At 52.8% G+C, this 24,955-nt stretch overlaps 1 protein-coding gene across 1 annotated transcript in view; it reads left to right on the top strand.

Annotated features, from left to right (window-relative positions):
* MICALL2 (MICAL like 2) overlaps positions 1 to 24,639 on the top strand; it is a 44,981-nt gene extending 20,342 nt beyond the window's left edge. The window contains exons 3-17 of the mRNA XM_038763104.1: positions 2,577 to 2,718; positions 5,157 to 5,347; positions 7,169 to 7,293; positions 8,335 to 9,159; positions 10,025 to 10,239; positions 10,862 to 10,955; positions 11,899 to 12,077; positions 15,416 to 15,562; positions 19,317 to 19,381; positions 20,027 to 20,150; positions 20,686 to 20,776; positions 21,011 to 21,084; positions 22,109 to 22,223; positions 24,038 to 24,084; positions 24,197 to 24,639. Coding sequence (XP_038619032.1) covers positions 2,577 to 2,718; positions 5,157 to 5,347; positions 7,169 to 7,293; positions 8,335 to 9,159; positions 10,025 to 10,239; positions 10,862 to 10,955; positions 11,899 to 12,077; positions 15,416 to 15,562; positions 19,317 to 19,381; positions 20,027 to 20,150; positions 20,686 to 20,776; positions 21,011 to 21,084; positions 22,109 to 22,223; positions 24,038 to 24,084; positions 24,197 to 24,291 — 2,529 coding nt within the window. The 3' untranslated portion in view covers positions 24,292 to 24,639. The remainder of the gene's footprint in view (positions 1 to 2,576; positions 2,719 to 5,156; positions 5,348 to 7,168; positions 7,294 to 8,334; positions 9,160 to 10,024; positions 10,240 to 10,861; positions 10,956 to 11,898; positions 12,078 to 15,415; positions 15,563 to 19,316; positions 19,382 to 20,026; positions 20,151 to 20,685; positions 20,777 to 21,010; positions 21,085 to 22,108; positions 22,224 to 24,037; positions 24,085 to 24,196) is intronic.
* Positions 24,640 to 24,955: the final 316 nt, after the last annotated feature.

Raw genomic sequence — 24,955 nt, forward strand, 5'->3', positions numbered from 1 at the left:
TCCACTCTTTCTCTGAGCCCTAATTGACCATATAAGGTTTGGCGTCATGAAAGAATGTGCTTTTCACCCAATGCCAAAAAGCTTCATTAGGACACTTATTTGTCTGACTGTGTATTAATCTCTCTAAGCACTAAGCAAAAATAAAGGAAGTTTAGAAAACTTTCCCTTTCCTCTCCAGCCGCCTTTTAAATCCCAGCTGTGCCCCTTCGAGTTGGTCTCTCTTCCCTAGCCCCTTGAAGACCGGGGCCCAGGGAACTCCAGACTAGGAGTCTTTCAGCCACTGACTAAGCCCTCATTTCATGTTTTCCCATTCCCTTCTGCATTACCCTTACACTTGTATTTACACTCTTTATTAACCCCTCCCTCAGCCCCACGGCATTTATGTAGCTATGCATAATTTATTTATTTAGCAGTCACATTTAAGCGCTTAATGTGGGTACAGCGCTTGGGAGAGTACAGTATAGCAGAATTGGTAGACACATTCCCTTCCCACAGCGGACAAGCAGCTTGGTATAGCGGATGGAGCACAGGCCTGGATCGTGGGTTCTAATCCCAGATCTGCCACTTGTCTGCTCTGTGACCTTGGACAAGTCACTTCATCTCTCTGTGCCTCAGTTACCTCATCTGTAAAGTGGGGATTGAGACTGTGATCCCCTTGTGGGACAGGGACTGTGTCCAACCTGATTTGCTTGTATCCACACAAGTGTTTAGTACAGTGCTTGGCACACGGTAATTGCTTAACAAATACCACAATTATTATTATTATTACAACGAGTCTCCCCTTCTAGGCTGCATGCTCATTGTGAGAAGGGAGCATGTCTACCAACTCTGTTATACTGTACTCTCCCAAGTGCTTAGTACAGTGCTCTGCATACAGTAAGTGCTCAATAAATACCATTGATTGATTGATTCCTCCATCCCAGATAAATAGCCTCCTTGGTCCTGCCTCCCTTCCATTTCTTTGGAGTCTCAGCCCAACACTTCCCTCCTCCTCCAGGAAGCTTTCCCTGATAAACTCCTATTTTGTTTCAGGCCCACTGGCTCAATTCATGGCCTTTGCCTCCCCCTAAATTCTGGTTATTACTGTATCCATACATAGGCTTGTTAGGCATCCCAGTAAATTCTTGGAGGGTGGGGATGGTATCTGTTCTTCAGCCTGAATCCTAAGTAATAGTAAGAGTGGTATTTGTTAAGTGTTCACTATGTGCCATGCACTGGGGTATATTGAGGATAATCAGGTTGGGCACAGTCCCTGTCCCATATGGAGCTCACAGTGTAAAGGGGTCAGGGAAGAAGAGGAACTGAATTCCTTTTTTACAGAAGAGGAAATTGAGGAACAGAGAAGCAGTGTGGCTTCTTGGAAAGAGTTTGAGCCTAGGAGTCAGAGGACATGGGTTCTAATCCTAGCTCTGCCACTTATCTGTTGGGTGACCCTGGGCAAATCAGTTAGCTTCTCTGTGCCCCAGTAACCTCATCTGTAAAATGGGGATTAAATAAAAAAATAATGAAGGCATTTGTTAAGCACTTACTATGTGTCAAGCACTGTTCTAAGCACTGGGGAGGTTACAAGGTGATCAGGTTGTCCCACATGGGGCTCACAGTCTTAATCCCCATTTTCCAGATGAGGGAACTGAGGCATGGAGAAGTTGAGACTTGCCCAAAGTCACACAGATGACAGTTGGCAGAGCCAGGATTGAGAAGCAGCATGGCTCAGTAGGAAAGAGCATGGGCTTTGGAGTCAGAGGTCATGGGTTCAAATCCCGGCTCCGCCAATTGTCAGCTGTGTGACTTTGGGCAAGTCACTTCACTTCTCTGTGCCTCAGTTACCTTATCTGTAAAATGGGGATTAAGACTGTGAGCCCCCCGAGGGACAACCTGATCAGCTTGTAACCTCCCCAGCGCTTAGAACAGTGCTTTGCACATAGTAAGCGCTTAATAAATGCCATCATAAAAAAAAACCACATGACCTCTGACTCCCAAGCCCGTTCTTTGTCCTCTGAGCCATGCTGCATGTGGGTCAGGGATTGTTTCCAGTCTGATTATCTTGTATCTACGCCAGTGCTTAGTAGAGTGGCTGGCCCATAATAAGTCCTGTAAATATGTATATATGTTTGTACATATTTATTACCCTATTTATTTATTTTACTTGTACATATCTATTCTATTTATTTTATTTTGTTAGTATGTTTGGTTTTGTTCTCTATCTCCCCCCTTTTAGACTGTGAGACCACTGTTGGGTAGGGACCGTCTCTATATGTTGCCAATTTGTACTTCCCAAGCGTTTAGTACAGTGCTCTGCACATAGTAAGCGCTCAATAAATACGATTGATGATGATGATGATGAAGTGCTTAAATACCATAAAAAAAGTGAAGTGGCTTGCCCAGGGTCACATAGCAGACAAGTGGCAGAACTGGGATTAGAACCCAGGTCTCCTGGCTCCCAGTCCTGGGCTGTTTTTCCTAGGCCTTTGCTCCTTGTGCTCTGACACCCTCCCCCTTCCCGTCCACACCCCAGAGAGCTCAGTTGGGGCTTGCTGACTGATGGGCTGCTTCTGTCCCTCCCCACCCCCGCGCAGGCATTCCAAGTGGCGGAAGAGAAGCTGGGCATCCCTGCCCTGCTGGACGCAGAGGACATGGTCGCCCTAAAGGTTCCCGACCGACTGAGCATCCTGACCTACGTCTCTCAGTATTACAACTACTTCCATGGGCGGTCTCCCAGTGAGTGGACCTTTCCCTGGGGCCCGGCTCCCCCACCCCCTCTCTTCTCCCTGGGTGGAGGCAGTGCCTCCTTCTATTCCCCGTAATCTCCGCTTTCCCTTCCCTCTCTTTCAGACAACATAACCCCTCCCAACCATTAACTTACCTCCCAGATCCCCTTCCCCTAAACAGAGCGGCACAAGGAACCCAGAGAGAGAAGCCCCTGGTTCAGAGGCAGGGGGAGAGAATGCTTTGGGATACCAGGGTAAAGTGGGCATTTCTGTCCAGGCCAACATCTGCCTGGTCCACTAAACCCTGAGCTTGCTGTGGGCAGGGTATGTGTCTGTTATATGGTACTCTCCCAAACACGTAGTACAGTGCTCTACACACAGTAAGCACTCAATAACTATGATTGACTGACGGACTGGTGCCTTGCCCTCCTCTGGGAGCCAGAATGGGAGGACAGAACCCTGGACCCTCTCGCCTGGTGCTGGCGATGCTTGCCACAGTCTACCTGGACTGGCATTGCTACCATCCCCACAGCTGCCTCTTTTGCTGGGCTCACCCGGGCAGGGGCAGAAGGCAAGGCATAATGCCAAGGCGGAGAGTGTAGTCTGCCCCAAGCCGAGAGAGCCCTGATATGGAGCAGGGGGCCCCGAGAGCTGCCTCTCTGGGAGGGGGAGAGCCCAGGCCTGTATGAAATCCTTCCCTCCAGATGTGAATTTGAAAGCACATCAAGGCTGTGCCTGCAGAAGCCCAGCAGGGAAGCCAGAGTGGGGCTGCCAGGTGCTTGGTGGGCATGGAGCAGCAGGGCCCTGAGGACAGGCAGCCTGCAGAGGTGTGGCAGGGCTGTCATGACTGGCTCACTCTCACCTTAACAGTATGGCCTTTCCCCTGGACCTGTTCCAACCTCAGAAGAATTGACCTGTTTCCCTCTCTGGTCCCATCCCTGCCCCGCCTCAGTCAATCAGTCAGTTGTATTTATTGAGCAGTTACCGTGTCCAGAACACTGTACTAAGTGCTTGGGAGAGTACAATATAACAGGGAAGGGAAGTGCCAAATGCTGTATTAAGCATTGGGGTAGACCCGAGATAGTCAGATCAGACACAGCCCCTGTCCCACGTGGGGCTTACCATGTAAGAGTTCTTTTATCCCTATTTCATGATAAGGACGTTGATGTCCAGAAAAGATTCAGACCTGCTATTGTCTCAGCAGGCCAGGGCAGATCTTGGATTAGAACAGTGGCCTGGGCATTGTCCCTTCCACCTTTTTCTCCACCTCAGCCTTGCGTGAACTTTCTTTTCTCGGGCTCTCTGCTGGGGAAGGGCAGATCAGAGTTGCTTTTGTCTTAGAGAACAGAGGGACTGATCAGGTGCCTCTCCTAAAGGGGCCCTTACCTCAGTGGCTGCCATCCTAGGGAAGGGGCTCACTTCTAGACTGCCTTATACCAGTGAGTGAGCTCTGGGAGTCTGAATAAGAGTGGTTCAGAAGAGAAGAAGATCCACTCTGCTCAGTGGAACCCAGTTCTCTCCTGTTCTCACTCCCTGTTTCTGGGTGGGCAATATCCTGTAACTTCCTCCTGGGGATGCCCCTGGCCCCAGATCGTTTGAGGCCTGATTGTTTTAGGAGAAATGGGGCAGGCCTGGGAGCAGGGCACGGGGCTGGAGACGGGATGGTGAGGAACAAAAAGAAGTGGAGTCAGAGGGGGAGAGGAATGAAGGAGAGCAGAGAATAATAATAATAATAATGATAATGATGGCATTTGTTAACCGCTTATTAAGTGCAAAGCACTGTTCTATGCGCTGGGGTAGATTCAAGGTAATCAGGGTGTCCCATGTGGGGTTCATAGGCTTCATCCCCATTTTACAGATGAGGGAATTGAGGCCCAGAGAAGTTAAGTGACTTGCCCAAAGTCATACAGCTGACAAGTGGCAGAAGCGGGATTAGAACCCACAACCTCTGCCTTCCAAGGCCAGGCTCTTTCCACTAAGCCACGCTGCTTCTCCAGGAAGGGGAGAGGGGCCCAGGGGGCAACCCAGTCTAGGCCGGCCAGTCCCCTGGGGCCGCTGAGGCCGGAGACCTGGGCTTTGGAGAAGGTGGGAGTCCCGGCTGCTGCCTTACCGCTTCTGGCTCTGCCTGGGGCCATGAGTGGACAGGAGTTTCCAGCACAGCCGGAAACTCCTCTTCAAGCCTGGCTCTGGCTTGAGTCATCTCAGCCACGGCAGGAGCAGCAGGGGCTACCACGATTTGGATGGCGGAAGCAGAACCCCGATTATGCGCCCGTCCCCACCTAAAGGGAATTTATGGCCACCCGACACAAACCGGCTAGTGTGGCTGGGCCCATCTCTGGGGGTAGCCTGCTTGTTCTTCTGCCTCATCTCTCCCAGAGCTCCTGATCCCAGCTTACTGTCTGTTTGTGGGAGCTGCACCTAATGAGCTGTCTTTGCTTTTGGTGTCAGTTGGAGGGATCGCAGGCGTGAAGCGGCCCCCGGAAGACTCCAAAGAGCAGCCAGTGGGGAAGAAGGTCACCTCGGGGCCCATCCAGCCCACCCCCACCACCCCATCCCCTGGGAAGCCATTGTCTCCGGCCCGCACAAACCCAGCAGTCCCCACGAAGAGTGTGGTGAAGGAGTACCCTCCGGTGAAAGCCGTAAGCAAGAGATTTTCTTTCCTCCTCCTCCTCCTCCTCCTCCTTCAGCTTCTGGCCTGGATCAGACAGTACTACCAGCTGCTCTGTAAGGGTCATTGCACCTGGTGTTTTATAGAGCCCCTCTCCGAAGAGTTTCTCCCTAATTTCTTCGCCTGATCTGGCTCTCTTGCAGAGAAAAGGGCCACTCTTCTCCCAGTTTAGGAGATGATGAAAAGTGAGTTCCCCCAAGTTAGTGGGCAGTAGCAAAGCCACTTGATTGGCGGCCTGGAGGCTGAAGCCCCTGCTCTGGCAGCAAATCTGCAACTCGTCTCAAAGGACTTACCTTGGCCTGCCAGGCACCGGCACCGGCCAGGCACCGGCCGCTGGCCCAGCCTTGAAGTGAGCCAAAGTTGAACTCTGAGTGAGGGCAGATGGGGTGGTGCGGGCAGCCTGGGCACAGGTAGGTGACATCAAGTAGCTCCCCAGCTTCCTTGCCACAGCCCCACTGATCCCAGTGCCCTGCAGGGGTTCGGACAGGAGGGCTAGGGCAGGCGAAGTTCTCTCTCCTGGTCCAGTCCAGCCGGGTTCTGCATTGTAGCGACCCGGCCCGGCCCCAGTGAGTCGGCCTGAGATTTTTCCCATGCAGAGCTCTGTCCCGGAGCCCCTGATATAGCGGGGTGAACAGCTCTGTCTTTTTTTTCTCTCTTCCCTCTAACTCCCTGTGCACCCTCCCCAAGCACGCTTCCCGTCCAGCCGGATAGCCAGCCATGGGCTTAGTGTCTTGGTGGATGGGGGTAGGGAAAGGGAGTGAGTGTAGAGCCACAGGCTTGCCTAGCAACCTGCTTCTGGTTCTGAGAACCCAGGCCTCTGGCTTCCAGGTGAACACTATTTGAGAAGCCAAACACTATTTGAGAGGGGTGGAGATTAGCCCCAGGGCCTGCCCCTGACCCAGTCTGCCACGGATTCTCAGAACTCTTCCCGAGTTGTGTCATGCCCGGGCTGAGGCCTTAGAGGTTAAGTAGCTGAGGCAGCAGGAGGGAGCTGTCAGAGTGCAGATTTGATGAAATAATTCATTATGGCCTTTAGTCGATGCTTATGAAGCACTGGGAGGGATACAAGGTGATGAGATCAGACCCCTGCCCCATCCCCACCCAGGGCTCACAATCTAACTTATCCCCATTTCCAGTGACCTGCTCGAGGTCACACAGTTGGTCAGTGGTGGAGCCTGGAACTCCCCCTCGGGTGGTCCAAACTAGATTTAGGCTGATTTATGTCTCCCAGAGTGCTTCCTTAACATCAAATGGATTCAGTGTGCATTTTTGTTGGCACTCACCATAACCGAGCAGAGCACAGATGTGCTGTCTCCTGTTCAGGGACAAGAGGGTCCTGGGGAGGGAGCTGATCGAAGATCACCATGCCTCATCTCCCCCCAGCCCCGGCCGTGTGAGCATCCCTGGTCGTGGGGCCAGCTTCTCTAAACATTCCCAGCGCTCCCCAGTTTGCCAGTCTCCGCAGCTCCCTGGGTGCGGGGAGTGGCAACGCTGGGAGTTGGGAGTGGAGTGTCTCTTTGCAGTGGGTCCAGAGAAGAAAGTGATTGGTCCAAGGGCGCGAGGACCAAGAGCATAACCCCCACCCCCCGCAACCTATAGTCCCAGGGACAGGCTCTGCTCACTGGGCTCGGTCCTTGGCAGCTGCTCACCTTCCTTCTCCTGGGGTCAGATGCCTTGTGCCCCCCTCCATCACCACCCTGGACTGGCCTGTGCCAATCTCCCGCGCTGCCCGGCCCCTGCTTCAGGATTCTGGGCTGGGTCGGGCTGATGGCCCTTTCTCTGCCCTTGGCAGTCCGTCGGTGGGTCAGACCGAAGCCAGGGCACCGTCAGCAGCGACTGTGCCGTTTGCGGGAAGCATGTGCACCTAGTGCAGAGGCATCTGGTCGACGGGAAGCTCTTCCACAGGAACTGTTTCAGGTAGGGCCCCGGGGGCGGGGAAAATAGAGGGTGGGAGCCGGGAAGCTATCCTCGTGTCCCCAAGGGCCATCCTCTGTCTGTCTCAACTTTGTGTGATAATAACTCTGGTATGTGCCAAGCATTGTACCCATCACTAGGGTGGACGCAGTGCCTGTACCACAGTGGGCTCACGGTCTAAGTAGGAAGAACAGAGAAGCAGCGTGGCTCAGTGGAAAGAGCCCGGGCTTTGGAGTCAGAGGTCATGGGTTCAAATCCCGGCTCCGCCAATTGTCAGCTGTGCGACTTTGGGCAAGTCACTTCACTTCTCTGGACCTCAGTTACGTCATCTGTAAAATGGGGATTAAGACTGTGAGCCCCGCGTGGGACAACCTGATCACCTTGTAACCTTCCCAGTGTTAGAACAGTGCTTTGCACGTAGTAATCACTCAATAAATACCATTATTACTATTATTATTATTGCTGTACAGATGAAACTGAGGCCCTGAGAATTAATTAATTAATTATGAGATTAGTGAGGGGCTTGCTATGTGTCAAGTACTGGCCTAAGCTCTGAGATAGATGCAAGATAATCAGGTTGTACACAGTCCCTGTCCCACACGGGCCTCACACTTTAAGTGGGAGTAAGAACTGGTAGTGAATCCCCATTTTAGAGAGAAGAAACTGAGGCACAGAGAAGCAAAGTGACAGGCAGGAGCCACAGCTGGGATTAGAGCCCAGATCATCCAACTTCCAGGCCCAGACCCTTTTCACTAGGCCATGCTGCTTCTCATTTCTCCATGGTGACCCTCTCCCCAGGGATAGTGGTGGGAAGAGTGGTACAGAGGGAAAGGAAGGTTTGAGAAGGGATTGGCTTTGAATGTAGAGTCAAGGGGCCGGGAGACAGTGTGTCTGCCTTTCGGGTCCAGTGCCATTTAGCGTGGTGCACTCTGCTTTCTCTGCTGGCAACTCCGTGCCCAGCTGACAGTCGGCCCAGCCTGCCCAAGACAGGGGGTTTCTGTGTTTGTTTCCAGCCTCCTTTAATGACTCATTTTCCCACTGCAGGTGCAAACAGTGTTCCAATACCCTGCACTCGGGCACCTACCGTCCTGCAGAGGAGCCTGGCTCATTCCTCTGCATCAACCACCACCCCAAAGCATCCACCGCACCTGCCTCCTCTCCCGTCAATGCCAAGAGGCTGCCAGCCCCAACACCGACTCCCCGGGGCCAGGCTGGCCCTGTGGACATCACCCGCTCAGGGTTCCAGACGCCAAAGGCCTGGGAATCAGAGAAAGCAGGGGAGACTGGGCTGAGGACGCCGGGCTACAGGCCCGCTGGCAACGGTGCCCCAGAGTCTTTGGTGCACCCGAGCCCGTGGAGCCTGACACCACAGACTGGCAGTACCTCCCCCTCTGCCTCCCCCCGGCTGAAACCGCCGCCCTCCAGCTTCCAGTCGACCCCCAGCTTCTCCAAAAGCCACGTTGCCCGGGACTCCTCACCTCCCACTAGCAGAGCTGTCAAGGTCCCTGCACGTTCCCCCGTGGGGTGGCCCCCCACCGCTCAGGGCAGATCCGCCACCCAGGTCACCCCCTCTTCGTCCCCCTGGACCGCTTCCGCAGTCAAGACCCAGCAAGCCCGGGAGAAGTTCTTCCAGTCAGGCAGTTCTGGGACACCAGCGGGCCAAGCCCCAGCTGCCCGGGACTCCGGCCTGGCACCACTGCCCTCCCGGGGGGCCAATGGCGTGGGTGGTGCGGGCGAACCTCCTCGCAGCAGCTCCCTTGCAGATGACAACAGGAAAGACCAAGCCCGCAATGTCATCCTGAAGAATCTGCCGGGAGGAAGTTCTTCCCCACACGGGAGAGTTGGGCCCAGTCCCCAGGGGCCCACCAGGTAGGAGACCTGCTCCGGCAAGGGGGATGGGTGGGCGGGGGCCCCCGGGGAACACACAGAGAGGCTCAGGGAGGGGTCTGCCATGATTCCAACTATAGCGTGGCCTAGTGGATCAAGCATGGTCCTGGAAGACAGAAGGACCTGGGTTCTAATCCCAGATCCTCCACTTGTCTGCTCTGGGACCTTGGGCAAGTCACTTCACTTCTCTGCGCCTCAGTTACCGCATCTGTAAAATGGGCATTAAGACCGTGAGCCCCATGTGGGACAAGGACTGTGTCCAACCCAATTGGCTTATATCCACCCCAGCGCTTAGCACAGTTCCTGACATAGTAAGTGCTTAACAAATTCCACAGTTATTACAATTATTAGTATTCAGTTGGTCAGTCGATCTACAGTACTAAGCGCTTGGGAGAGTACTTACACTGGTGGGGGATCGGGAGGGAATCTCTCCCTTCCACGGTCTCTGGAAACCTGATTTTTGAATGGGAGAGGCAGTAGCTCTTGCTCCCCAGGTTAATCAGGATCAGCAGTCTCTGTCCCTCTGTTCCTCCGATCCTTCCGTGGAATAGTAGAGAGAGATCCATGGCTCGCCAACAGAAAATGTCAACCAGAGACCCTCTGTCCTCCACCCACAGCCTCTCTCTGTTACCTCGCAGTCAGTCTGTTTTGTCGTAACTAGACTGAAAACTCTTCAAGGAAGGGCTCATCCTTTCTTTCTTCTCTTGACTTTTCCCACCAGAGCCCCGAGAACCCCTGGAGGCCTCAGTGCATGTGAATGAACCCAGGAATGGGTTAGTGAGGCAGGGGTAAGATGGAGGTCTGGTCTCTAACTGGCAGCCCCCTGGCATGGGTTTTCTCCTTGCAGATTGACTTCATCTGCCTCGCCCAGTCCCAGTCCTGAAGCAGAGGGCCCCAGAGGGAGCCCCACAGCAAAGCAGGAGGCCGCCTCTACCCGTCCCAGACTGGGAGGGTCCCAAGTTTCCCTGCAGGGGACCGGCGCGAAGAGCCCAGGCTCTGGCAGCTCAACCAGTTTCAGCACCACAGCAGGGCAGAAACGGGAGAGCCCCATGTCGCCACAAGGTGAGGGTCTCTGGGTGACACGTCCTGTTCACCAATGGAGAGACAGGGCCCTGCAGTCCTACCCTGGCCTGGGACTTGCGTATGGCAACGTGGACTTGGCTCAGTTTATTAGTTTACCCAAGAGCCCTCCATCCCCAACATCGGCAGCAGTGGGCCATGCCTTTCCTTCCAAGCCGAAGTCCTTTTGGGCAGAGAGGGGAGAGCTTGGCACCCTACATCCCTCCCGAGTCTCTCTGGGCCGCACCTCAGTGGGAGTGGAAGTTGGCCTGCCTGCCAGGCCAGTGATACCCCTGCCTGGGCACGAGAATGTTCCTGCTTCTTGTGGAGACCTGGCTGGAGCCGTGGGGCAGTCGTGTGAGCTGAAGCCAGCCAGCTCCCCAGACACCGAGCCCCCTTCCATGGTGAGCTGTGGGGCTTAGAGATCGCAGGTGTGCAGACAGCAGGCACGCCGCACAAGGAAGGGCCCTTCCCCCGCCATCTCGCCCACCAGCAAACTCCTTCCATCTCCAAATCCTCTATCGATTTTTCTGATTGCCTTCCGACATTAAAGCGCCATGTACCGACCTTGCCTGTCAGATCGGAAAAAACACTCGGCCCGCCAGTGTCCTCTCTCTGTTTCTAGGTCAGGGCTCCTGCTCCAGTAAGGATATTGGTGGTGGTCCTGAAGGATGGAGAGCCAAATTAAAGCCTGTGGAGAAAAAGTCTAGGGCTGAAAAGTGAGTGGCTTGAGGACAGGTCCTCATGGGATGGGGGTGGGGGGGAGTGAGTGTGTGTGTGTGTGTGTGTGTGTGTGTATGTGTTATTGTTTTATTGTACTCTCTCAAGTGCTTAGTACAGTGCTCTGCACACAGCTCTGCCATTGACTGACTTACTTGGAACTTGCAGAACCTGAATCAGGGCCTATATTAGTTATATATATATTATATATATATATATATATAAATATATATATCTTATATATATATTAATATATTTGTTATATTAGGGCCTAATTCTTCTTTGCTTCTTCCAGTGGACAGTATTTATTGAGTGCCTACTGGGAGCAGACTACTGTACTGAAGCACTTGGGAGAGTTCAATAAAAGCAAAAACTTAAAGTCTAGTGGGAGAGACGAGGAGACATAAATCATTGACAGACAGCGGGAGCTGGGACAGAACAACAGTATGAATGACTGGAAATCACAGGACTGTGGAGCAATCAATAGATGAATGATCGAGTGAGGAAATTAGAAGTCTAGGTAAATAGAGATCTACCTAAGTTCTAAGGATGGTTGTAAAAAATCAAGTGCTATGGGAGGATGTTGAATTGGAAATTAATAGGGGAATCTTACCTGGGGGAGCTGAGTTTTCAAGAGGGCTTTGAAAATGGGGAGAGATATGGCCTCATGGGCTTGAAGTGGGAGGGAGTTTTAGGCCGGGGGAAGGACATCAGTGAGGGGTCGGAGGTGGGAGAGATGAAAGTGAGATGCAGTGAGAAAGGGAGCATGGGAGGAGTGGTGGAAGAGAGTGGATAATGAAAGAGACAAGAGTCTGGAAGCCATTGGTGAAGAGTTCCTGTTTGATAAGGAGGGAAATGGGAAGCCATCGGAGGTTGCCAGGTGTTGGGTGTTGTTTCCTCCACTCCCTACCTCTGACCTTTGCTCTACCCCCAACCCCCCAGAAAAGTTCTAGACCCAAAGGAGAAGAGCAGGCCAGCAGAAGAAAGCGGAATCGGTGTCCTGAAAAAATCCCCCGGCAGCTCTGTGGTGACCATCCAGATCAATGTGATCCCAGCACAGAAGGAGCTCAGAGTGGCCCCAGTCAGCCCTTCTCCTCCTAAACTGAGACCCGGCCTGACAGGTAATAGGGATGGGGGCCCGGGGTGGGAGAGGCCGAGCCTGATTCTCCCCCACTGACGGTCTTATGCTACGGGCAGAAGCTGCCAGCTGCCTGTCTCCCAGCTTGGCCCAGAACTCATTTGCCTTGGGACAACCTTTACCCTTCAGTTTTGATTGCGTCTGGAAGGAGCAGGGGTCACTGGGCCTAAACTTGTGTTTCCTTCCCAGTGTCCTCACTGTTTGGCTTTGCTCTTTCCTCGTGTCTCCTGTTGTCAGGAGACGTTAGGTCTCGAGAGGGAAGGGGATGATGCTGGAACTCTCCACAGCCATGCTCTCCTGGTTGGAATAATTTGGATGGAGTTGCCTGGAGGCAGAGGGCTGGGCCAGATGGTTTCTGGAGACACTTTGCAGTCGAGGATGCTGAGTCCACGTGTGATAGTGGGAGCTCCTGGGGCCGGGCATCATGCGCGGGCTCAACGACTAGTGAATGGCATGGAGAGGTCTCTAAAGGCAGTCCAGAGAAGAAGCATGGCACAGTGAAGAGAGCATGGACCTGGGAATCAAGGTCATGGGTTCTAATCCCAGGTCTGCCACTTTTTTTGCTGTGTGACCTTGGACAAGTCACTTCACTTCTCTGTGCCTCGGTTACCTCATCTGTAAAATGGGGATTAAGACTGTGAGCCTACATGGGACAGGGACTGTGTCCAACCCACAGTACCCACCCCAGCACTTAGTACAGTGCCTGGCACATAATATAAGTGCTTAACAAATACCATAATTATTATTATTCTGAGCCTCGCAGGCAGCCCGGCTGCTGGCCACCCTCGCTTCTCAAAGTTTGTCACTCCCTGGGCCCACTCTCCACCCAGGGCCTCTTGCAGAAGCTGTGGGGGGTTGGGGGACACCCATGGACCCAAGCCAGCCCTGCCTTGTCGGGAGAGGGTGCATTTCCAGCCATATTCTGGGCACCCCACGTCCCTCAGAAGTACAGACGCAGGGTGATGCCGTAGACAGGAAACAAATTTTGTAAATTTGGAAAACATTAGTCACTGACAGAGAAGCAGTGTGGTCTAGTGGATAGAACACAGGACTGGGTTCTAATCCGGCTCCACCACTTGTCTGCTGTGTGAACTTAGGCAAGTCACTTAGCTTCTCTGTGCCTCAGTTATGTCATCTGTAAAAGACTGTGAACCACATGTTGGACATGGACTGAGTCCAACCTGATTATCTGGTATCCACCCCAGTGTTTAGTACAGTGCCTGGCACATAGTTAAGTGCTTAACAAATACCCCACTCCCCTCCGTTCCCTCCCTCCCCACCAAAAAAAGTAATTTCTGGGTGATGCGATATTGGGCAGTTTCTCTCTCTCTCACTCACACACTTTGTGTGTGTGTGTGTGTGTGTGTGTGTGTGTGTGTGTGTGTGGCCACCTGCAGGTGTGGCCTTGAGCAAGGTTTCTGTTTTTTATCTTTCCCCATATCATTTCCTCACCGTCCATTTCCTCCTTGCTTAATTGACTGACTTCCTTGTGCTGAGTTCTTGAGTTTCAGAATGCAGCCATAGCGATTTAGGGGAAGGGTCAGTGTAGGGCGATGCTGAGGTCAGGAGCTGGGGTGGCAAGAGTGGAAGGAGTACAGCGCTGGGAGGGGTTTCCAACACAACTCAAGTACCAGGGCTTAGCTGGTGGTTCCTAGTCTCGAGTTTCGGATTTCTCCACGTCGAGGTGCCCCTCCTGTCCCACCCACTGGTGCACTAATACTTGCATTAGTGCCTTGTATCGCTGAGGTTTGGTCATCCACCGCAGCCTTGGAGTTCAGGACCTCTCTGGGCAAAGTCTGAACAGGAGTTTTCAGATCATTGTTGGTGCTCCGGGCTGTAGTTAGAGTGTGTGGGTTTGATGATGCTAACTTAGTCAGCCAGTTGGTCAGACAGTCAGCTGATTGACCTGTAAGCCGCTCAGTCAGCAGAGGTGTTGCTTAATATAATGAAGAAAAGGGACAGACATAAGGTCAAGAAGAATAAAGCATCTTAAAAACCCAGAACAATAATCTCTGTAATATTCATGGTATTTGCTAAATGTTCACTATGGGTCAAGCACTGTTCTAAGTGCTGGGGTAGATATAAGTTAATCAGGTCGGGCACAGTCCCTGTCCCACATGAGGCTCATAGTCTAAGCAGGTGAGAGAACAGATTTTTAATCCCCACTTTGCAGATGAGGGTACTGAGGCACAGAAAAGCTAAGTGACTTGCCCCAGGCTATGCAGCAGACAATTGGCAGAGCTGGGATTAGAACCCAGGGCCTCTAGCTCCCAGACCTGTGTCTTCCCATTAGGCCATGTTACTTCTCTAAGAAGATCACGATAAACAGAAACAGACCCATAGGATCTTCAGTGCTCTAAATCAGGGTTAGGGTAGATGAGTGGAGGGCTGGATTGAATGAAGTGACCGGAGCCTTCACAGAGGAGATGGACTTAAGCGGTTTGGGAGGAGAGGTGGGATGTGACAATGAAAAGGAGCAGGGAGAGTGTTCCAAGCATGCACATGTCCTTTGGCAGGCCTGAATCCTGCCCTCCAGGAGTTGAGGGACTTGAGAGGTATGCCAGTTGCAAACACTGGTGATAACAAAGGTTTGAAAAGGTTTGGAAGAATATGATGATAATGGTCCTGGTGGATAAATAGAGATATACAAATTCAACTAAGTGGAGAATATGCAGAAATGGAAGTTGAGCAAACGTACCAGCTAAGGGTGGCTGTTGGATGGCTCCAGGAGGTAGGTTTTTCAGGAGGGTTTAGAATGTGGGGAGAGCAGTGGCCTGGCAGATCTGAAGGGGCAAAGAATTCCAGGCAGGTGGAAGTTGCCAGAAACAAAGGAGAGTCGAGAGTGAGGCACAGTGAGAAGGTGAATTTGTGGGGAAGGAAGAAAGAGTGCAAGCTGCCAAGATCCCAGATAGGAAAGAGGGAGAGAGCTGCTGGAGGGCCCTTTAAGCCTTTGGTCAGAAGTTTCTGCTTGGTGGGGAGAGGGATGAGCAAGCATCAGAGGTTTCTGAGGCATGGAGAGTTGTACGTAGAGCAGGGTTTCTTCTAACTGTTGTGTTATACTCTCCCAAGCACTTAGCATAGTGCTCTGCACACAATAAGCACTCAATAGATACCACTGATTTAAAAAAACTTTGATCCAGGCAGCAGAGGGAAGTCTGGACTGCAGAGGGAAGAGGCCGGAGACTGTCCACTGAGGAGGCTGATACAGAAGTCTAGCCGGGATGTGATGAGTGTCTGGACGAGGGTGACCAGGGGGCAACTACTGGGATGGAGCAGAAGGAGCAGATCAGGGAAATGTGGTGTCTTCTTGTCTCCGCACAGCCTCGTCCCTCTCCCCGGCACAACCAAGGAAGCGACTTATTCCCCAGAACCTGGACCTTTCCAGTCATTGGCTGAGCCCCGAGCAGAAGTGGGAAGAAAGTGTGCTTCCCTCTGGAAAGGAACAGTCCAGCTGGAGCACCGGTGCAGGTATCATAGTGGGAGAGTGCCGTGACTGGAGGTGCAGGGCTCATGGCGGGGGACAGGGCCTGCTGATTCGAGGATCAGGCAAGCTGGCAGAAAACCCTTAGCTTCTTTTTTTTTTAATGGTGTTTGTTAAGCACTATGTGTCAAGCAGTGTTCTAAATACCGAGGTAGATACAAGTTAATCAGGCTGCATACAGTCCCTGTCCCACGTGGGGCTCACAGTCTAAGTAGGAGGGAGAACAGAGATTGAATCCCCCGTCTTGCAGAAACTGAAACACAGTGAAGTGAAGCGATTTGCCCAGGGTCACACAGCAGGCGAGTGGTGGAGTCAGGTTTAGAATCCAGGTCCTCTGGCTTCCAGGTCCTTGCTTTATCCACTAGGACATGCTGCTTCCTGGACTTTCCCAATTGTCTGTGGCCTTAGGCCACCACCAAGAGTTTGGAACAACAGATTGGGTTGAGAGTCAGCCTGACACCGGCCTGGAAGAGGGAGGAGGGTGGTCCTGAGAACCCTCACAGAGTCATGTGGGTTATGCCAAACACTCTTATTCATTCATTCAATCAATTGTATCTCTTGAGCACATACTGTGTGCAGAGCACTGTACTAGGCTCTTGGGAGAAGTCAGACCTTGGTCAAGTCACTTAACTTCTCTGAGCTTGTTACCTCATCTGTTAAATGGGGATTAAGACTGTGAGCCCCACGTGGGACAACCTGATTACCTTGTATTCCCCCCGAGTGCTTAGAACAGTGCTTTGCACGTAGTAAGCGCTTAACAAGTGTCATTATTATTATTATTATTGGGAGAGTACAACAAGAAACAGACACATTCATTGCCCACAATGAGCTTACCATCTAGAGATGAGTTTACCATCTAGAGACAAGCTTACTTTCTAGAAGCAGGTTTACTGTAACACAGTATATAATGGCATTTTATTAAGCGCCTACTATGTGCAAAGCACTGTTCTAAGCGCTGGGGAGGTTACTGGGTGATCAGGTTGTCCCACGGGGGACTCACAATCTTCATCCCCATTTTACAGATGAAGTAACTGAGGCAAAGAGAATTTATGACATGCCCAAAGTCACACAGCTGACAGGCGGTGGAGCAGGGATTTGAACACATGACCTCTGACTCCAAAGCCTGTGCTCTTTTCACTGAGCCACGCTGCTTCTCAATGATGTCATGCACGCTGTTTTGAGGAAGCATGCTGAATTCATCAAGCCCAGAGCTTCCCTGGCGTGGGAGGACACACTCCCTGACTCACCCGCTTGCTCAGAGGGTTTGCTTTCTCCTCTCCCACAGGGCCATGTGATCATAGATGCCACTTTGGAGCTATAGGACGTAGAGGCAAGAGCCAAAGTGGAGGGAGGGCTGGGAGCCAAAAGTGAAAGTGCCCAACATAAAGATCTCTGCTATAGCCAGGCCAGAGAGAGAATAGACGAGCTGAAAACTGGACTGCCTGGCAAGACTGGACAGATGGCTGCCCTAGGAGCGCAGGTGTGAGCAGGGGGAGAGTGCTAGGAGGGCCCCTTCCACCCCTCAGCCCCAAGAAATATGAGGTAAAGGTGGGGTTGGCGGTGCTGAAGACTGGAGACTCTGGCTGTGAGCTCCATGTGGGCAGGGTCTCTCTCCGACCTGATTAACCTACATCTACCCCAGCACTTAGAACAGTGCTTGCCACATAATAATAATAATAATAATGATAATAATAATAATGATGGCATTTATTAAGCGCTTACTATGTGCAAAGCACCACTCTAAGCACCGGGGAGGTTACAAGGTGATCAGCTTGTCCCACGGGGGGCACACAGTCTTAATCCCCATTTTACAGGTGAGGTACTGAGGCACAGAGAATTTAAGTGTCTTGCCCAGAGTCACACAGCTGATGATTGGCGGAGCCGGGGTTTGAACCCATGACCTCTGACTCCAAAGCCCATGCTCTTTCCACTGATAATAATAATAATAATAATAGCATTTATTAAGCACAAAGCACTGTTCTAAGCTCTGGGGAGGTTACAAGGTGATCAGGTTGTCCCATGCGGGGCTCACATTCATCTCCATTTTCCAGATGAGGTAACTGAGGCACAGAGAAGTGAAGTGACTTGCCCAAAGTCACACAGCTGACAAGTGGCGGAGGCGGGATTTGAACCCCTGACCTATGACTCCAAAGCCCGTGCTCTTTCCACTGAGCCACGCTGCTTCATATAGTAAGCGCTTCACAAATACCATGATAAAATAACTGCCTGGGAGTCAGAGGACCTGTGTTCTCATCCTGGTTTTGCCACTTGTCTGCCGTGTGACCACGAGCAAGTCACTTAACTTCTCTTTGCCTCAGTTACCTCATCTGTAAAAAGGGGATTAAGAACCCCACGTGGGACATGGGCTGTATCCGATCTGATTAGCTTGTATCTACTTCAGTGCTTAGTATAGTGACCAGCACAAGCTCGTTGTGGGCCGGGAAAGCATTTGTTTATTGTTGTATTGCACTCTCCCAAGCGCGTAGTACAGTGATCTGCACACAGTAAATGCTCGATAAATACGATTGAATAAATTAATGAAAACGCTTAATGGATGCTATTAAAAAAACCGAATTCTGGCTGGTTGTGTCCCCTAGCGAGTCCGCGGGCCCTGGGTTAGTGGTCACTGCTCCTTTGACCGGCTCTGGTCGAAGCCAGCTGTGTGTCCTGAACCGATGATAGTCTGTCGGAGCCAGAGTTTCAGGAAGGGGGCTGGATGCATCTCCTCAGCTGCATGAGAGCCAGAGGTTGGCTGACTTGTACTTCCCAAGAGCTTAGTACAGTGCTCTGCACACAGTAAGCGCTCAATAAATGCAATTGAATGAATGAATGATCGGGACTAAGGCTTTGTTATCAGGCCTATGCTATAGTGGGTCTCTAGGGCACCTCTTCAATTCCCGTAGGCCTCAGCTTTCCCCACAGTGAACTAGAGCCAGTAATTCCTTCCTCACTTCCCTGGCAGGGGTGTTGGCAAGTATTGTGGCCTAATGGGAAAAAGCACAGGACCAGGAGTCTGGACACTTGGGTCTTAATCCCGATTCCACCATTTGCCTGCTCTGTGACCCTGGGCCAGTCACTTACTTGCTCGGCGCCTCTGTTTCCTCAACTGTCAAATGGAGTTTAAATACATTTTGGACTTCCCTCTTAAAAAAAAAAAAAGATGGCATTTGTTAAGTGCTTACTATGTGCGAAGCACTGTTCTAAGCACTGGGGGATACAAGGTGCTCAGGTTGTCCCACGTGGGGCTCACAGGCTTCATCTTCATTTTACAGATGAGGTAACTGAGGCTTAGAGAAGTTAAGTGACTTGCCCAAGGTCACACAGCAGACATGTGGCGGAGCCGAGATTAGAACCCATGACCTCTGACTCCCAAGGCCGGGCTCTTTCCACTGAGCCACGCTGCTTCTCTAAGTCCATGAGCACCTTGTGGGGCAGGAATGGTGTCTAATGTGATTATATTGTGTCTATCCCAGAACTTAATGCAGTGTTTGACACGTAGTTAAGTGCTTAACTACAGTTATTAAGACCAAATTGAACTGGTAGACATGAAAGATCTCTGAGTTCTCAGGCAGAGAGGTACTCCAAAATCCCCAAGAGCGATACCCGCGAGAAGAGCGAAAGCCTCCTTGGTCTTTGGGTCCCGATCTGCCAGTCGGCGGGGGGGCAGTCCAGAGTGATTGCTGTGCAGAGGCAGAAGTGGGTCTCCCATCCCCAGTTTTGAAGTTTCTTCCTGTCCCCCAGGCAGAACCTCATATCTGCCAGACCTCCAAAGTCATCCCAGGGAGGAGGTGAAGTCTCCAGGCAAGGTATGTTGGATCGGGGTAACGGCTTGGGACAGAGGGGCCACCTCTTCATTCTGAGCATGGGGGCAAAAATCATAATAATCATAATAATGATCATAATAATTGCGGTATTAAGTGCTTACTATGTTCCGGGCACTGTACGGTAGATACAAGCTAATCAGGTTAGACACAGTCCCTCTCCCTCATGGGACTCACAGTCTTAATCCCCATTTTACAGATGAGGTAACTATGGCATAGAGAAGTAAAGTGACTTGCCCATGGTCACACAGCAGCAAACAAGGGGCAGAGCCAGGATTAGAACCCAGGTCCTTCTGGCTCCCAGGCCCATTCTGTATCCACTAGACCATGCTGATTCTCTGACAAAAGGGGATGCTGGGGCTCTGTGGGGGTGAGGGGCGGGAGGGGACAAGCATCAAAGAGCGAACAGGCCAGAAAGGTCCCATCTGGAGCTTCTTCAGCCCTGATGGGAGACTCCAGAGTCCTGGGGTGAGTGGGACTGGGAGCCCAGGGCCAGTAGCTGAGGGGGCCATAGGCCCTGGGGAATGGGCACCCGTAGTTTGGGAAGGAGAATTGTCACTTTCTGAGACAGGGGAGGAGGAGGAGGAAGGGACTCGTGGGTTTTGCCCCTCACCCCATGTTCACCTCCAGTTCCACCCGGACTACGTGCCCGAGGAAGAGATCCAAAAGAAGGTCTTAGATATCGAGAAAGAGCTGGACATGCTGGAGCTGCAGGGTGTGGAGCTGGAGAAGCGGCTGCGGGAGGCCGAGGGAGGTGAGCTGGGTAGACCTGGCGGGCAGGGCCTGGGCAGGAGGAGATGTGGGAGCAGCGGGTTGGTGCTCCCAGAGGGGCCGAGGCCGAGGGCCGGCCACTCCACTCGAGGACCCCCGGAACATTGCCTGGCTTTGGCCATCCAATGGGGTCTGAGGCCGAGGGCCTGATGCTCCAGCCAGGGACCCCAGTACTTCCCCAGGGTCACCTGGCCTTAGTTGGCCCGTGGGATCCAAGACTCAGGGCCAGCCACTCCAGGAAAAGACCCCGGAACCACCTTGAGGTCGCCTGGCCCTAGTCGGTCTGCGGGGTCCAAGGCTGCAGCCGAGAACCCCCGGAACTGCCCTAGGGTCACCGGCCCGAGGTCTGGGTTGGCTGCTGCCTTGGGTGGGCCAGGGCCTGGGCTGAAAGCTGAACCCTCTGGGTAGGATTGTGAGTGGGCTTTGGGTGGCTGTGTGTGGTGGGGAGGTGGCGGGGGTGGGTGCCCGGAGGGCGGGGCGGGCAGCGGGTGCAGACTCTGCTCCTTTGTCCCCCGCAGACGAGTCGGAGGACGCGCTCATGGTGGAGTGGTTCAAGCTCATCCACGAGAAGCAGCTGCTGCTGAGGCTCGAGTCGGAGCTGATGTACAAGTGAGAGAGGGGCTCCGTCCCACCCGGCCCAACCTGGGCAGCCAGGGGAGGAAGAAGAGGGATGGGGCCTGGAAGAGTCTCCTGCTCTTTGGCTGGCCTGGGCATCAGGGGCCAGGGAGAGCTGATCCCACTGGCCCCCCACAAAGACCTGGGCAGTGGGCAGGCAGCAGAGAGGGGGAGAGAAGGGCAGTCGGTCGGGCTAAGCCGCTACCCCATTCTCCCGGTCTCGTCCAGATCCAAGGACCAGCACCTGGAGGAGGAGCAGTTCAACATTGAGGGAGAACTTCGGCGCTTGATGGCCAAACCAGGTAGGAAGAGGCCCTGCTCCATCCCCCTCTGCCTGAGCCAGAGAGTGCCCCCAACCGCCTGCAGAATGAGAGCCAGCCCCATCCTGCCCACTCCCAGTTCATCCCTTGAAGCACCCCATGAAACACCAGGCCCATCCCAGACCCCTTCCGCCCACCCTGTTATGACAGAGCCTCCTTTCATACACTCTGGGCCAGCCTTGATCCAGTCAGTCAAAGGTATTTATTGTGCGCTTACTGTGTGAGAGCTCACTATTAGGTATTTGGGAGTGTTCAGTACTACAGAGTTGAGAGACGCAATTCCTGCCCCCAAGGGGCTTACATAAAGGCTAGTAGGGGAGCTGGACATGAAAATAAATTACATTTGTGGAAGTGGCAAAGTGTGAGGATATGTACATAAGTACACTGGGGTTGGGGAATAGGGTAAGGATCCAAGTGCGTAAGGCGTACAGACCCAAGTGCGGAAGGGACACAGAGGGGAGGACAGATAGGGTGGGCCAGATGTGAAGGCTGCAACCCTGAGAACTTGTGCACAGGAATGGCTATCAGTGAAAGTGGTTTGCTCACTCGCACTCCCTTGTCCCTGTCAGCCAAGTTCCCTCCGGGGCAGTGGGCACCATGAGTGAGCAGGTGGGCAGGCAGGGGTGAGACCATCCTAAAGGGCATATGTGAATTTAACTCCTCAAACCCACTTACAGTCAATGCGGCCGCAGCCCCCTCTAGACTGTAAGCTTGTTGTGGACAGGAAATGTGTTTATTGTTATATTGTAGCCTCCCAAATGCTTAGCACAGTGTTCTGCACACAGTAAGCAGTCAATAAATGCAACTGACTGACTGACTGGCCACCGTAGCACTGCAGCGCCCCATCCAAGAGGCCATTGGCCCTGTAGCCGCTCAAGGGGTCCCTGCAGGCCCGGCCACCTGGGTCAGATGGCTGTTGACAGGATTGTTGCCCAGCAGGGTGCAGGGAGGTTGGTGAGGCCCGGGCCGTTCTGACCCCTTGCCTGATCCTGTCTGGTCTCTTCAGATGCTCTGAAGACCCAGAAGGAGCAGGAGCAAGAGCAGGAGCTGCTGGTCCAGTACGTGAGCACCGTCAACGACCGCAGCAACATCGTAGACTGTCTAGACGAGGACCGGCTCAGGTAGGGGGCCCGGAGGCAGGTGGTTGGGAGTGCACCGTGCCGGGTATGGTCCGCCCAGAGTAGACGTGGGCACAGAGCTGCAAAGTGGACCTCGGGGGAAGTGGGGGCGGAGCGGCCATCTCGAGAGCCAGGGAAGAAACACGGAAATGAAATCAATTGATCAGATGCTCCCCAGGATGTGTTCTAGTAGCCGGATGGACAGCACTGATATTGAGAGTGCCTACTGCGTGCAGAGCACTGTACTAGGCTCCCAGGAAGTACACAAAAGAGGTCCAAAAGTGTGATTCCTTGCTCCCCTTGCAAGTCTTTTTTTGTGAGTTCACATGTCCACAATAGCCTCAAGAAACAGGACCAAAGGGGTTAAAGGTCTTACCCAAAGCCACCCAGCGTATCACTGGCAGAACTTAGAGAGAGCCCTCTGCGATCACTGCCTCCTACCTCGGTATCCTTGCTTCTCCCTCCACTATTTCCCCTTGATCTGCCCCCAAAAGCGGGTAGCATAAGTTGGGGATAAAAGGACTAGGGTTAGGGTAGGGGGTGGGGGGAAGAGGCGTATTCATTTGAAGGGTGCCAGGCGATTGCGGAGGGGAGGGAAGAACCCTGCTTCTTGTTGGGGTCAGGATGGGGAAGAGGGTAGGGACTTGAAGCACCTTTCCTGCCCAGAGATGATCCTGATGTTGGATTTTAACTCTGCTCCACCCCTTCTTGGGGCTTGGGGAAGCAAGGGGGAGGTGAGAGGTTAATTTGACAGCTCTTTTTTTTTTTACTGGTTTTACTATTTCTCCATAGACTCCTTTAGAACATGGTTTGCCAGCGCCTCAGCCATTCTGTGAGCGAGCTCAGTTGGTCTCTGCTAGTAAACTGGTGGCTATGGGTTTTGTTGCTCCTGGTGATTTTGCTGTGGTTCGTGGTGGGGTTTTTAACTTGGCAAATAATGAACCTCAGACCTGCTCTGGGCAAAGTCTGTACCACAAACCCTGGACCAGCGTGGCAGAGAGGGGTGAAACTACCCACTATGCCTAATTTACCCCTTTAACTTGTAGTAGTAGTAGCAGCGTTTACCGAGCACCCATTTGCTGCAGTACACTCTACTAGGCCCTTGGGAAGCACAGAATAAAGAAGTGGACTGTTACCTACCCATAATGTGTTTACATTTCAAAGGGGGAGATAGACTTAAAAATATTTGCAACTAGAGTGGTCAAATTTACATAAAAGAATAAACATTTCCACAGGTGCTGAGCGTAGTTGGGAATTAAGTCATATGTGCTAGAGTAGTTTATGCCTCTGGGCAGCTTGGTTGCAGCTGGCAAGTGGGCAATTGCAGGGTTAGGAGAGCCTGGAATCCCCATCCGTCCTTTCTCCGCATCCTGCCATGCCTAGGTAGAGCCTACTTCTTATGCCCTTGGAAGAACTGGTTGGGGGGTTTTGGTCTGCTCCCAGCTGGAGCTGTTGACTTTCTAACCCCCTTCCTTTTTTTGTTTATGGTATTTGTCAAGCACTTACTAAACCCTGGAGTAAATACAAGTTAATCAGGTTGGACACAGTCCCTGTCCCACATAGGGCTCACATTCTTAATCCCCATTTTACAGATGAGGTAACTGAGGCTTAGAGAAGTGAAGTAATTTGCCCAAGGTCACACAGCAAAGTGGCAGAGCCTGGATTAGAACCCAGGTCCTTCAGACTTCCAGGCCTGTGCTCTATAAGCACCATGTTGCTTCCATCACCCCACTCCTCCAACCTTCCATCCTCTCCCACCCCCCTGACTCCCACCTACCCCTTACCCCTCCATTTTGGTAATGTCTTTCTCCTCACAGGGAGCTGGAGGAAGACCAGGTGCTGCAGGATATGATCCAGAGGCTGGGTAAGCCAGGCTCCCGGGCACTGGGGTGGTCAGGGGAGGGGATGGGGAAGACAGTTTCCTTTATCCTGTTGCACTTGACCATCCCGGGCCTCATCCTCTGTCTTCCCTATAGATCTTCAGCGGGATGGGTCTGACAGGAAGAAGAAGCCCAAATTCCAGTGGTCCAAGATCTGGGGGCAGAAGAGTAAAAGCAAGACTTCAGAGTGAAAGTCTACGCCGACAGTCCTGCCGCTACCTCTCCGCCAGCCGCCCTCTCCGCCAGCCGCCCTCTCGTTGCATGGAGTCGGGTCTGGGGGCTGAGGGGGAGTGGGAAAGGCCCTGCAGAACTTGGTTAGCAGCAGGAGAGACTCAGGAAGGGGCAGCAAATAATCCAGAGCTTCCTGGGCCTACTAGGGGAGACCTGGAGGCAGATGGTCATGGGGAGGGGTGGAGTCCAGGCAATGGGCTGGCTTCCTCGTGTCTGGCAAGGCGCAGAGACTTTGGGGGCCAGATTTGATCCCTTCACTTTCAGCAGTCCCCTGGGAACCCCAATAAAACCAGAACTGAATGAACCAAGGATCTAGTGCTGCTGTGCTTTTGTGGTTCTCCTTTCGACTAGGGCTCATGGCCAGAGGCATGTTAAGGCCCCGCTCCCCTCACCCAGCCTCAACAAGTTTGGGCTGAAGCTGGAGAAGCTCTGATCAACTCAGGGATGATCCGTGGTGACGCAGCAGGCCGGGCTGCGGGGACAGGCAGGAGAGCGGGGACTGGAACTACCTTCCCGCCCCCACAACAACTCACTCGTCAGGATGAAACCCCGGAAGGGGGGATGCTGGCTCAGGCAGTTGGTTATGGTATTTCGTAAGGGTCTGTGATGTGCTAAGCACTGGGT

The sequence above is a fragment of the Tachyglossus aculeatus genome, chromosome 21 (genome assembly GCF_015852505.1).
Source record: "Tachyglossus aculeatus isolate mTacAcu1 chromosome 21, mTacAcu1.pri, whole genome shotgun sequence".
NCBI classification, from domain to species: Eukaryota; Metazoa; Chordata; class Mammalia; order Monotremata; family Tachyglossidae; genus Tachyglossus; species Tachyglossus aculeatus.